At 28.3% G+C, this 15,094-nt stretch overlaps 3 protein-coding genes and 1 pseudogene across 6 annotated transcripts in view; 3 read left to right on the forward strand and 1 right to left on the reverse strand.

The window, feature by feature from the left end:
• Positions 1-15,094, forward strand: part of LOC145199530 (uncharacterized) — a 300,653-nt gene that overhangs the window by 265,806 nt on the left and 19,753 nt on the right. The window lies entirely within an intron of this gene.
• The window catches only part of LOC149877590 (uncharacterized), a 375,375-nt gene that overhangs the window by 227,690 nt on the left and 132,591 nt on the right, over positions 1-15,094 (forward strand). The gene's annotated exons all lie outside the window — the stretch shown is intronic.
• Positions 652-15,060, reverse strand: LOC145181160 (cysteine protease ATG4B-like). 3 transcript variants are annotated; one of them, XM_090073939.1, is made up of 15 exons: positions 14,948-15,060; positions 14,612-14,746; positions 14,422-14,493; positions 12,327-12,425; positions 12,003-12,049; positions 11,654-11,708; positions 11,484-11,556; positions 11,269-11,348; positions 10,899-11,170; positions 10,741-10,819; positions 10,561-10,640; positions 10,288-10,350; positions 10,071-10,127; positions 1,445-1,562; positions 652-1,223 (listed from the first exon to the last, which is right to left on the reverse strand). In XM_090073939.1, exons 2-15 carry the CDS (start codon positions 14,736-14,738, stop codon positions 1,147-1,149), a joined length of 1,299 nt encoding a protein of 432 aa, XP_089930065.1. In that variant the 5' UTR covers positions 14,739-14,746; positions 14,948-15,060; the 3' UTR covers positions 652-1,146. The 3 variants fall into 3 exon arrangements, with proteins under 3 accessions (XP_089930065.1, XP_089930064.1, XP_089930066.1); XM_090073938.1 differs by lacking the exon at positions 14,948-15,060 and having other exon boundaries at positions 14,612-14,906; XM_090073940.1 differs by lacking the exons at positions 14,612-14,746; positions 14,948-15,060 and adding an exon at positions 13,180-13,250 and having other exon boundaries at positions 14,422-14,475.
• LOC145187304 (uncharacterized) lies at positions 2,889-9,171 on the forward strand (annotated as a pseudogene).

Genomic DNA, 15,094 nt, shown 5'->3' on the forward strand with positions numbered 1-15,094 from the left:
ATGGTTTTTTTTTTAAAAAAAAGAGTAAACAAAATGTTGTAACCTTGATTTGTGACAGAAACAATTATCTAATTTATAAAAATTAGCTTTTTATTATATTATTGTTTAGGTTACAAAATTTAAAGTAACTAACTGCGTCAGTCACAAAATTTCAAAGTAACTAACATGTTTCTAACTACCGTTAAACAGCAGTTAGAACCTTGTCATAGTGAGAATATGATTATTTCACTATGACAATTTTCTAACTGCATTTTGAGGAGTGAAACATTTTTTAATAAAAAATAGTAATATTTATAGCAAACGCTTATGTTATCATGAGTAAAAAATATTATCGATGGATTTTAATAATTTTTGATGGGTAGGAACATAACAATTTTGAACTTTGATTTACTCAAAACTACTCGCGGGCCACTTGGAAACTTGTCAAACCAACGCGACGATCTGAAGAGACAAAACAAAAAAACTTAACGACTTTTGCTCGAACTTACAACTGGGATTACCAAAATAAGTTTTAATAAATTCATTTTGAAAAAAAATAATTCTAAAAAAGTGACAGTATTGTAGGACCCCCTTCCCGCCCCCCCCCCCCCCTAAATAATTACAGGAGGAAGTCTAATGCTTCACATTAAGATCTAAATTAAAAAAAAAAAATTAACGTTACAATTAATTTCCTTTGATCAAAGTAAATCTACAATTTTTATTTAATATTGCGGCAAATGTAGCCAATCAGAGTCATTAAACAACTTTTAATATCTAGGTTAACAATTTTTGAAAGCAAAGAACTCTTACAATAAACAAATACTATATTAAATTTTATAGTTTATTCGATACATCCATATTTTAAACGTAAAATAAACGAGCACGCACAAAAATTAGTATATTACATGTACAGTTTTATAAATACGACTTTTAATACACACCTATAAGCAAATACACGCCCATAAACAAATGATACATATATTTCAAATACTTTTAACGAAGAAATTCAAATTTTTAATTGAAAAATTAAGTGAATTATTGAAGAAATTAACACTGAGGGACACAAAGCATTTTGAAAATATACTTTGGAAGTAACTAGAAAATAGGCAAAGAGTTCACTCACAAATCTGACAAAAATGGAAGAAGTCACACTATAAAATATAACCATTATAAAATTTCATACTCTCCGCTCGAATCAAAACGTTTTTCTTCAGCGCCGTAATCATAACTGAGCACTGTGAAGTCTAAAGTTAAACGATATATTTTTAAACAGACTTTTAAGAAGAAACTTCTAAAGGTCATAACTGAGATTCCTTTAAACCAAACCGTAATTCGATTTAAAAAGAATTCTTCGTAATAAGAAAGTCGTAAAACAATTACGATTTTCGTAAATCGAAGGATATTTTTTAAATAAATTTAATGCTTCTTATAAATGAAGAAAAAACTGCAAGCAAAAAGCCATCACCTGATTTAACGCAATCAACATCATGGCAAGGTCTCTTAGGTAGTTCAAATGGAGGCCAGTGCCGTGGACGAGTGGGATTTATTTCAAACATTGGGCGCTTTTCACGTTGCACAACGAGCTAAAAGCAAAATAAAACATTGATGAATTAGCTGAAGGGAAAATACACGATTTCTTTTTTATGAAGGGCATAAACGAGTTAAAAAAGTAAAATTCAGAGTTTTAAATTTTTTTAGATGAGAAAATATATTTTTAAGTTTTAAACGAGAGAATAATTCACCAAATCAGAAATTTTAAAATTATGAACAAGTAAAAATTTTTCAAAAAACAAGGGGTTGCACCCTATATCACCAAATTCGCTGAAATTTTACACAAAAGTGTAAATATCTAAGTTAGGAAAGACTGAATTTTTTAAAAAATTTTTTTATTCCTTGAAGAATTACAGCAACTTAAAGTTTGTTAGATTTTGACTGAAAAATGAGGGGGGGGGGGGGGGGGAAGTGCCAGAAATGTGTCTGTTTACTATTACCCTTATAAGGTGCTTGTAGTAATTTTGCAAAGCTAAAATTTGGTACCAAAGGAGTTTGAATCCTGTTTAACCTGAAAATTATTGATTTGTATCTCTCAAAACAACAAAATATAGTTTATTTCAAGATCTACAAAACGCCCTAATGACAATAAAAAAGAGCATTGGCAACTATATCATTAGAAAAAATCTGACTGATAGAAAAAACTTTTAGTTTTAATTTTCTTAAAGATTAGACAAAATGATGTTTTGATTTTTCAATTTTTCTGAAGAAATTTAAAAAAAAATAAGTGAGCAAATTCATTTTGGTTTTGAACTAAATACAATTATATTTGTTTTTAATCAAATTTTGAGTCAGTTAATTTAAAAAAAAAACAGAATGTGTGTTATGTGATTAAAATTTTTACTAAGTTGTTACAAAATATTGTTAAATATTTCATAAACTTATAATTTTTTTATTTTCATTACATAACAGTTATGTCATTTGCATTGTTATTTTCATTACATAATAGTTATGTCATTAAATTAAACAATATTATGTAATCTTTTTTCTATTGATTGTTTTATTGTAATAAAATAGTGATTATCTCATCAATAAAATAAATAATAAACCCATCAATAAAATACATAATAATATCCAATAAATATTACCTTGTTAAATTATATAACTAAATATAATTATATTTAGTTATAATCTACTTTCACCCTAATTTTTAGTAGATAATTAGTAGAGAATTGACAATAATTAGTAGATAATTAGGCATTTAAAATATATCTATTAAAACTAATAGCTATTTGTTCAGGCAAATGTTCTTTTACTTTAAGCATATTGTCTGTGTTCAAGTGTACTTTGCTCATTAGGAATATTGTATTGAAGATTTCTTCTATTTAAGTGTTTAGATTATAATTCCTCAGTTTTATATGGATAACAAAATCAATTGTTCATTTGTTCAAATGATTATGTAGCTTGTTATAAACAATCATATAACCCAAGTAAGAAATCTGATTGAAGATGTTGACAGGAACGATCATAAACTACTTGGAAAATGTACAAACTTGAAAGAAGAACAAATTACTAGTACATGCACACATCATTGTGATATGTTAATAGTGAGATATAAGAGTTATTAGAAAAGTTGTTTTTTTCCATTTCTGACTCACAAAAAAGTGTGTAGAGGTAAAAGTTTATGTATTTACATTTTAATGGGTAATACCATTCTTAATAAGTTGTTTACTAGGATTTGTTCATTGTTTTATGACAATATTATAATTAATGTTATAGTATTTGAGTAATATAGTTACATTTTCTTTTCAGCATCTCTAAAAGTGATTACAACGCATACTGTATTAGAAGCAGAAACTGCAGGTTTAAATCTTATACCTGGAAAAGGTTTGTGTCCAACCTATCAAAGTAAAGTTATGAAACATTTATCAAAAAGTATGAGTGAAGATAATGATGAAGATTTTGATATTGTTAGTGAAACATCCATTCAAAATAAAAAAGAGGGTGTAAATACACACTTTACAGTTGCTGGATTGTCTCCTATTAAGGTCAAAGGATTGCATAACTCAGGTAAAATCACAGAAAGTAAACCAAAATTGAGAGCATTAACAACCTCCATTAAAAATAAAGTAGCCACTTCCCTTATATACCAGAAGAAAGTTTTAAAGAACAGTCAAGTTTCTGGAATGAGTATATGGAAAAAGCAAACTTGTTTGATAACATTGAGGGTGGAATGCAAGAACCGAACTTGAGTCAAGTTCGACTTGAAATCTCAAGTTCGACTTGAAATCTCAAGTTCGACTTTGTCAAGTCAGACTTGAAAAATTGACTTGAGCGAATGCGTAAACGAGACTTGAAAATTTCAAGCTCGTGCTTGAGAAAGTCGAACTTGAAAAATAGTCGAGGCGTTGAATTTAGGGCGTTTATCGGAAAATGCACTTCGCAACCAATAGCGGTAATGGATTTTTTTTACGGGAAAAACCTTTTACTGAAACAAATTCCGTGTAATGATATTTGTATAATATACGATTAAATAAAAAGTTAATAACAGTAAAAAAAAAAAAGTTCTTGCTATGTATTTTTCATCAGAAAAATAAATTCATCTTGGCACTTTCAGTTCCAAATCCTAAGTTGTTGGTAAACAACGGTTGGTCATATGTACCACTTAAGTGATCAAGACAATTTCTCTTGATTTCTCCATTTTAACAGATTCCATTTGAATTAAAATACATGCAAATGTTCTAGAAAATGCAGAATCTTATTTTGACGCTTTTTGGGGATGATACTATACTACAATGTATTTTTATTTATCTTTTTACTAATACTTTAATGAAAATGATGGGTTTTTTTTAAAAATACTGAGAAAATTACTTTAAACAAAATTAGTTTTCTCAATACTAATACTACATAATACTATGTGTGTGTGTGTATATATATATATATATATATATATATATATATATATATATATATATATATATATATATACCATTTACATATGTAAGTATACCATTTACATATGTAAGTCAATAGAGATCACATATGGAGACAGGTCTTCTGAAATTATTGGGCCACTTATAGAAACAGAAAAGAAAACTTTTAAAAACCATTGATAGCATCTTGCTCATTAACACATGAAAAAGAACAAAGTTTAACGTTAAACAAAAATCTCTTAATAAAAAAAAATACAAAAAAGCAATATAATGAAATTCATGATCTTGATAAAGAACTAATGCAAAAACAAATAGAAATAGATGATATAAAAAAAAAACTCTCTCCAGAAAAAGCAACAATACAAACAAAACTTTGTGAAAATTTTCACAGTTAAAATTTTCACAAAGTTTTAAAAAAGCAACACAACAGAATTATTCTATGTGAGGATTATTATTTTCTAACAATATCAGATCCAAATTGCTTTTGGAATGTTTTAATTTATCACTTTATTTTTTAGTGAAATTGTTTTTTTCATATATAATACTATTTTGAAATATAAAATGTAATTCTATTGAAATAATATGTAGTATAAATATTTGAAAATAATGTTTTTGTTATTACACCCTTTATCCATTATCAGACACAAATTTTTTTTAAAAAAAATAAGTCTGAAATTTGACTTTTGCTTTGTTTCTGCAAAAATATCTTTAGTGAATGCTTTAGCACCACATTCTTCATTGCTATTTTGTATTTCATTGCCTCCACAATAATCATTTTGTAGAAGGGCAATGTTGTGAAGCACAAAACAGGATATTATTATAGCTATGGAATTTTGCAGTTTTGTTCCTAAGGGAATGTTAAGACAAGGGTATTGTTTTTTTTTTTGATATACCAAAACAATATTCAACAACAACATTCAACATGTGTGTACTTCTCAAGTTGTAATTGTATCTGATTTCATTTTCATTTTTGGGTTAGAAAAAGGTGTCATTAAATATTGTTTATAAGGATAGCCAGAATCACCTGAAACATGAACATGTTGGCGAGCTTCTAAAACTTGTTTAATAGCTGAGTTAGCAAAAACAAATGAATCCTGAACAATTCCAGGCCATTGAACACAAGCAGATAAAATTTCATTTGAAGCACCTGGCAATTCAAAAAAAAATCCCTTTTTGTTTCGATAAATTTCTGCGCTTTCTCCACAAGGAATTATTATAGGAATATGTGTTCATTAATTGCTTCTATACATCCTGGGAATCCTTGAATTTGGTAAAATCTAAATAATGGTTGATAAATATAAATATTTTCTTTATCTAAGAAAAGTTTGAAGTTTGTATGAAATAGCAAAATCAGATATCCATGAAAACTTATAATCACTTTTGCTGAATTATCAAAGAATCAGCTTCTGTTGGAAACTTTATGTACTGATATCTTTTGTTAGCCATTTGAATTGAAATGTTCTAAACCACTGGACAAACAGTTGAGTTTCAGCTCTTCCAAATCTCCTGTTATTCTCTAAGAGAGTTTATTTATTGTTACTTAAGTATATTATCATTTGTTGGTATAAAATGTTGTTATTTAAAAAGGTAATGTAAAATCTACAATAAGAAGGTGCCATTTTCTGATATCATTTCTTGAATATCTACTCACTTGGAATGAACCAGTAGCATAAAACCGAAATGCAATAGCCAGTTGTTGTACAGTTGAAAGAGGGCACCCTCGATTGTTAACATTGTTGTTAATAATGTCATTAGCTAATATTAAAAAGGTTTTTATTGGAAAATCTGTAGCACCTTTTAAATTCTATACCGTGGTAAACTTCTAAAGGATTAGCTCTGTCAATAATAAACCTTGGTATGTGACTTGGCTTATTTTTTCTTCTTCTTCTTCTAAAATTCAGCTCATACCGATTCATTTTTGAACATTTAAAAAAAAGTTTTTTTAATACTTCATGTAATTGTAACTACTTCTCATGAACTCTCTTTTACTCCTTTTACACGTATCACCTCTTTGTATAACTGCAACTATTTATTACTAAATGGAAATTACTTTTATACGGTATCACAAAAATGTGCCTTAATCAACAGCCTTTTATAATGCTAGGATGTTCGACATTTCAAAAAGCTAATAAACATTTTTAATGGCATCAAAATATGACATGTTGAATCATTACATACGAGTTACAGGATGTTTTAAAAGACACACGTTTTCGCAATGTTAATATTCAGTTTTCTGTAATGAATTCATTTAAAAATATACTTTCACAATGTAACCTTCTAAATTAATTAGGTGAATATGCCCAAGTAACTACTTTTGCTTGTTAAAAACTCATTTTCATACTTGCAAAGGTTGTAATAAGTTATATAGTAATAGTAAAGTTTTGTTACGCATCAGCAAAATGATAATGGCGGTCTGTTTTTTTTTTCAAGTTTGGTTTCAAGATTGGTCTGGAGCAGACTTGAAAAAATGACTTGAAAATTCAAAAATTCTCGTTTTTCAAGTGTGACTTCAGTTCGAGTTCGCTTCTTGCATTTCGTTCAAGTCAGACTTGAGATTTGAAGTCTGACTTGAAATTTCAAGTTGGGTTCTTGCATTCGGAAGTAATTTTTGCTCTCTCAAGTCTGGTTTGAAGTCAGACTTGAAAAAGGTCTATTTTTAGCGGTTTTCAAGTCTGACTTGAGTTGAAGTTCGCTTTGTGCATTCGCTCAAGTCGCACTTTAGGTTTGAAGCTCGACTTCAAATTTGAAGTTCGGTTCTTGCATTCCACCCTGATAGTGATGTTTGATAACATGATGGTGATGTTTGATAACATGATTGTATTGTTAACTAATAAAATTGCAGAGTCTACAGCAACATCTAAAAAAATACAACTGATAACACTTGCTCCAACTGACTGGTCAATAAAAAAAGTTTCTCGAACTGCACGTAAATTAGCATTAGAAAAAGGTATTTTAGCCATGCCTAATCCTAAATTAGGGAAAGTTCTTCCTGCTGCAACAGTTCAACTGGTTAAGTCTTTTTATGAAGATGATGATTATAGTCGTATAATGCCTATTAAAAAGGACTACGTATGCATAAAGAAAAATATTCAAATGCTTTTATGTAATTTAAAGGAATTGTTTGTTGCTTTCAAAACCATGAACCCAGAAATAAAAATAGGGTTTTCAAGGTTTTGTATATTGCGACAAAAATGGTGTATTACTGCTGGTGCTTCAGGAAAATATTTAGCATGCATCTGTGCTATTCATCAGAATTTAAAACTGCTTTTACATCCTCTTGGTGTGACATACAAAGAACTGTTACCTTATATTGTATGTGACATGACTAATAAAGACTGTATGATGCGTAAATGTGAAAGATGCCCAGCTATGAATGCATTGGTTGAAAAACTTTATAATCAAATTGGAGAGTTTGAAGATGACAATGAAGTAGAATTTGATCAGTGGACAACAACAGATAGGTCAAACTTAACACATAATAAAGAGCCAGTGTCTGAATACATTGAACTAGTATGCAAAAAACTGACTAAACTTGTACCACACTCGTATTTAGCTAAGAGTCAAGTATCATACCTGAGATCAAGAAAGGAAAATATGAAAGAGTTAACAGCATTATTTCTGGGTGATTTTTCAGAAAAATATAAATTTGTAGTTCAGGATGAAGTAAAAAGCTTTTATTGGACAAATTTACAATGTACACTACACCCTGTGATTATTTATTTCAAAAAAGAAGGTTTTCTCAATCATAAATCTTATTGTATTGTTTTAGATGATATGATGCATGATGTGAACATGGTGTATAAAGTTATTGATGTTGTCAGCAATCATATTAAAACAAATCTACCTCAAATAAAAGATATTGAATAATTTTCAGATGGGTGTGCAGGTCAATATAAGAATTATAAAAATATTTTGAATCTTTGTTTCCATCTTGAAGATCTTGGTCTTTCTGCTAAATGTAACTTTTTTGCAACTAGTCACATTAAGCAACCTTGTGATGGGATAGGTGGAACAGTATAACATTTAGCAACACTAGCAAGCTTGCAAAGAGATATGGGTAATCATACTTTATCTCCACAAGCAATGTACAAATATTTTAATGAAAACATTGAAGGAGTACATTTATATATCATCAGAAGATTTAACTTTGGTGAGAAACACTCTTAAGGAACGATTGGATACTGCAAATACCATACCTGGAACACGTAGTTACCATCATTTTGTACCACTTGGCCATCAAAAGGTTAAAATATATATGTTGGATATACCTTTCATTAACTTTAAAAAACATGAAAAATTTTTATTGATTAACTTAAATAGATCTTTTATTTGTGTGGAATCATTGTCAAAAGTATTTTTGTTTTATTTTGGACTTACAATTTCCTAATGCCTTTAACAAAACATGATTAACAAAATAATTAAAGTGGAAAAAAATGTTGCTTTTTTTTCTAGATAGGTGCAAAGCTATGCAGTGTTGATGAAGAGTTTGCTTTCATTCATGACTTTGGAAACATCCCTGTAACAAGTGTAAATTTTGTACCAGGTGATTATGCCTGTGTTTCCTATGAGCAAAGAAAAAGATGTGCTTGTCAAATTTATGTGTCCAAATGGTCCTGCATGGTTGTTTAAATGGCCACCAGTGGATAGCCAATACTGGATTCCAGATGTCCACATCATCTGCAAATTTGAAGTACCAACTACAAAAACAGGGCTTTACAACTATTTAGCCAAAGACAACTTGAAAAAAATTGTTTTCCTTAGGAAATAGAGATTTTTATATTTAAACTAATTTCAAGTTTGCTGAGTCTGATATGTCTTATCCATACTTTGTTTTAATCTTTTATTTTTTTGTACAATTTATAAATAATTTGAATTAAAAGCATATATAAAATCACTTAAATTGAGTATTCATTTTTCAAAAGATTTTTTTATACCTTATAATTTTGTTCTAAAAAATTAATAAAAACAATTAAGTTACTAAACTGTTAATTTCTAATTTGATTAATTTGTAGAAAGTTGGGAATGATTGTCTGATTTTTAAAATATCACAAAATTTTGTGTTCATATCAAACCTTAATAACTCCTCAAGTAAACGTAAGACCAAAAAAAAATTGTTCGCAAAGTTGATATACATCTTATCTTTAAGAAAACAAAAACAAATTTTTTTTTCTATCAGTCAGATTTTTTTTATAATTATAATTGTCAATGCCCTTTTTTATTGTCATTATTAGGTGCATTTTATGAATCCTAGAATAAACAACATTTCCTTGCTTCGAGAGATACAAAAATAAATTTTTCGGACTTAGCAGGTTTTAAGCTCTTTTGGTACCAAGTTTCAGAATCGCAGCATTACTAAAAGCACCATATAAGGGTAATAATAAACGGAAAACATTTTTGGCACTTTTCCCCCCTCACTTTTCAATCAAAATCAAACAAACTTTAAGTTGTTGTAAATCCTAAACGGATAAGAATTTTATAAAAAAAATTTACAGTCTTTCCTAAGTTACGTCTCCAAACATTTGTGCCAAATTTCAGAAAATTTGGTGATGTGGGCTGCAGATTTGTTTTTTTTGAAAAAATTTTTCCCGAACCAGATTTAGAAGTTTTACTTAAATGAAGAGATTAGTAAAAAAAAAAAAAGAAGTGTTTGCAGAAATTAACATAAACCTCATTTACAGCTTGACACCAGTCATCAAAATCATCTTCCGTATGACAATAAAATCCCTGTAAACAAAAATCAAACAATAAAAACTGATTTTCCTCAGAAAAAATATTTGAAACAGAAGAAATAAAACCAAAAACTTTATCCAACTCCTTTGGATAAATATAGCAAAATATAGGAAACTACTGTGTATGAATAAAAGCATAGATATTGAAAACTTACTAAAGCTACTGATGGGTCTAAACTTTGGAAGCTCATAAAACAAGGGTAGACACAATGAAAACTCTGAAAAAATATTTTAAAGTAAATTGTCCTAATATAAAAGCCAACATTTCATTTAACTCTTGAATATAAACATCTCACACAATATTTATTAATACTATTATAAAAATATTTATTGAATTACATAACATTTTTAATATTTACAGAGCTTTCATTATTATACTTAAAACACATTGTTTTAGATTAAGAAATTTGTCTCGCTGTTTTTATTACCTCATCAGGGAGAACGTTGAATCTTTCAGGCTCTATTGTTGGTTGAGTTGTGTGTGGATCAAGATACAGCAATCGATCACCTGGCAATAAAATTTCACTATAACTTTACAAAACACACAGCTCATCAGTTACAATTCAAAAAGTTCATTACTTCAAGGATAAAATTCAATAAGTATTTACCATTAAAGCCAATGAAATAATGAGCATGATTAGGTTTGCCACCAATAACCCCCAATGATTGTCGTAAGGTAAACATTATCTAAATAAAAAACAATAAGCTAAAATTCAATTTAAAGAAAATTATAAAGAATTACATGAAAAATAGAATAAGCTATTACTTTTAATGAGTTATAATAGTCAGTATTAACTTCAGATAGCCCAAGTCTTAGTGGAATAAATAGCATTAATGGCCTCCATGATTGAGACTCTTGGCTAACAGATGATTTTAACTTATTAGTGCTACTTGATCTTTGCTTTTGAGAACCTTTACAAGAACAATGAGGAGATGATTGTAAAAATGGCTGATTAACATTCTGATCAGATCTGCCATGCAAGTTTGAGCATTCACCATAACATCCCCATGTATTAATTGAAGACTTGCATAATTTTTCTAATAAATTAAATGATTTAGTAAAGTGATATTTTACAAATTATTCTTTACTTGATTTTTTGTGTTTTAATTGACATTGATTCTAAAACTAAATATACTTATGTCTTCAATAACAACAGTATTATCCATCGCCACATGGACTGCCATGTCTGCTACATCATCAAACAAAACAAGCTTTCTAAAAAATAAGTATTATTTAAAAAAAAAAAAAGAGTTGAAACCCCCCAAAAAACTCACTAATTCTAACTTATTAAAAAACCACTTACTAATTTTCTAAATTTACCTTCAGAAATTTTGAATAAAATTTAAAAACCTAATAACTTGCGCTACAGTATTCGGTCCAAACCACTGACCAATTTGTTTACCTTCACTAACGCCCATTTGTGCTTAAATAAAATAGCACGACACAATCAATACTATTTCAAATAAAGTTTATAAAAACTGAAACAATAAATTAGATGAATGTATATAAATGATAAATACCAATTTGATGGATAGAATAAAGGCTGTCTTTTTTATCTAAAAAGGAGTTCAAAATCTAAAAACAAAAAATATTGAAAACAGTATTAGCTTAACACAAGTTGAATATCATACTATAAAGATATATAAAAAACAGTATGAGCTTATAACAAGTTGAATATCATACTATAAAGATATATAAAAAACAGTATCAGCTTAATACCAGTTGAACGTCATGCTATAAAGATATATAAAAAACTAAAGTGAAAAAAAAAACAAATTTCAGCTCATAAAAAAATTACGAAAAGAGTATTTTCTACCCTAAACTAAGACTTTCAAAAACATGAAAAATATATTTATAAAGCTAGCATACCGTCCTATACATAATATTATCTTTTTTTCCACTTCGCCAATCCCAGTCTTAAAATAAATAAACTTTTCATCTCATAAAAAATACAATATATTCTATAGCACACTTTTAAAAAAAAAATTTATTAAGAAAACTATATTACTATTAAAAATTCTAAAATAAATATTATATTTAATATTTAAATATTACTATTATTAATACAAAAGTATAAAGTATAACTTGAATTACAGAGAATATAACTTAGGGAAAAAATTATAAAGATAGTTGAAAAAGAGAAAAAAAGTAGAAAGAATTTAGTATCAAAATATTTAACAGAAATATTCAAACCTCTGCCTAAATGCCTGCAAAGTAAGGCCTGAGCCAACATCATCTGGCCACAACGCAACATACAACCCCATCCTGTATCTGACATTGGACCAGTACCTCCTTAAATTGAATGTTAGTAAACATACAAAATTTTAACATATTTACAACAGAATACATAAAAAATATTTAACACAATTTCTTAATAATTTTTCACTTTCAACTACAACAATGTTACCAATAAATGTAACCTACATGTAAACATTAATTTAATTAAATAGCACAGGTCAACAAAGTTTGACTTTTTTTCTGCTGTTTGAAGTTTGAGAATTGATTTATATTAATTTGGAGCTGTTGATTTAAATAACCATGTCAAGTTAAAATAACATGTGATTTTTATCTAACGTAAATAAAAAGTTAGTGTTTTAAAAAGAGTTACATTTTATACTAAATTATACATGAATGTGGAGTCAATTAGACTATCAGCAGTATATGTATAAGATTTCTAATAATCTTTATCATTATTAATTTTTAGATTAAAATAACTAAATAAGAACTCATAGGCAATGTTTGTATAAGCGAGATTATTTTTGGTATGCTTTTGAATGTTATACAAAACCAAGTAAAAAGACATTGTGAAGAAAGCAGACATTACTCTCAGATTAAAATTTGTGACGAGTATAGATTGTAGGTCCTTGATAAAGTGTGCAAACCATGTGTGCAAAACTTACACCAGTAGACAAAGGATAGTGGAAACATTTTAGCATTTGGCATTCCAATACTATGACAAATAGCAAAAGAACTGTGTAACTGACTGTTATGTTTGTCTCACAAACATTTCTAATTACAATAAAAAACTCGACAGAAAATCATTTACCCAAATCTAGATTCAGCATTCCATTGAGTGCCCTGATGTAATCCATACCTGTTTTCACACAGCTTCCTTCACTAAAAGAAGAAAATGATAACGCTAAATTAGAGGACAGTTCTGTGAAAGTAATGGATGCATCGACAGCATTGCCTAACAGAGAATTAAAATATCTTGTTACATTGCTGCTGGAAGTTATGATTGGGCTGCAACATCAGCATAAAGGTTCACTTCCTTAACAACCATTTCAACAAATTTCCTGCTAACCTCAGTGATGAACAAAGTGAGCACTTCCATCAAGATATTTAGGTGAAGGATTATGGGGGAGAGGTATGAAGGCTGATAAGACACATATGGTTGTAGATATATGTTGGGATAATCAGAGATAATGCCCAGACATGAAATACTGCAAACGCAAACAAAAATTTGATTCATAAGTTGTTTTACAAATATTGTTGTATAGCAAATATTTCTAATAATGTCAATTTTTATTAACTTTTTATTTGCTGTATTAAGTAATGCTTCTTAATTTCAATTTTGTTTGTTATTAAGCATCATAGTTTTGAGCAGCACAATTTGACAAACTATCTTGAACATGCAATATCTTTATACTTCACAGCATAAAGAGGGGTATGCTGCAGAATAAATACATAATATAATAGATAAAAATTCTTTTGAAATTAACAACCTAAAGTTAACTAAAACAACTCTCAAACATAAAGAGCAAATTATGTTGACTAATCAACCTGTGTGATTGATTTCTACACATATACATACATACATTATATTACATTACATACATACATACATACATACATACATACATACATACATACATACATACATACATACATACATATATACATACATACATACATACATACATACATACATACATACATACATACATACATACATACATACATACATACATACATACATACATACATACATACATACATGTGTGTGTGTGTGCATATGTATACAGCATAGACAATCATATATACATATATATGATAAATAATATAGACAAAAATATATGTTACACATAATAAAGAAAAAAACTTATGTAAACTAAGGTTATTAGTTAAACACAAAATAACAAAGTACAAAATTTCTATTTGTATAAATAAAAATTTTATACTTTAAATATAAATTTAAATAGTATAAATTTATATACGTATAAAATTTATGTATGACATTTAAACATGCATGTACAAATTTTAAAATGTCTTTGATAAGATATCAAACCTATAGGATTGAAATTTCTTCTGTATGTGAACCAAAACTTGGTCAAAATCTCAGCATTTAACTTCTCCATATCTAAAAAAATATAAAAGAACTATAAGTAACTTAGCTATTCTCTGTGTGTATGTGGGTGGGTGTAAGTGAGAGAGATTTTTTCTCTAGTTAGTTAAGCAGAAATTAGTTTTTACTAAACCTTCATCAGGTTTAAAGTGTTTCCCAAGAATCCAGACAGGTTCGTCCATGTTAAGATTACTCTCAACTGGATTCATTGCAATACCCTCGTATGTAAGAAAAGCTGCATCCATCATAGGTCCCGCCATTGATAAGGCTAAGATCATAAAAAGAAGTTTTGAGTTACCATTTTTCAGTACTTTATTTTCATGAATATTTTCATGCGGTTTAACTTGCTTTTTAAGTTGCTGTTTGTTTATATTTTACATGACATCCGAACGTTATTAAGAATACTTCAATAAAACAATAGATGTTACTGTGAGACCGTAAACCTAGCAAAAAGTTCGGATCTCGGTACCTGGACTCTGAGGTTTTCGTATCCTTTGTTATTTTTATGAAATTTATTTTGGTTGCGTAAACTTCTAGTCGATACTTCTTCGTCCATAGCGTTTCTTTTTGTATCATAAAAAAAAAAAAAAAAAAAAAAAAAAAAAAACCGTGAGCG

Source organism: Hydra viridissima, unplaced genomic scaffold, assembly GCF_058129835.1.
Source record: "Hydra viridissima isolate aposymbiotic clone 2 unplaced genomic scaffold, HvirCarnegie_v1 scaffold_16, whole genome shotgun sequence".
NCBI lineage: Eukaryota > Metazoa > Cnidaria > Hydrozoa > Anthoathecata > Hydridae > Hydra > Hydra viridissima.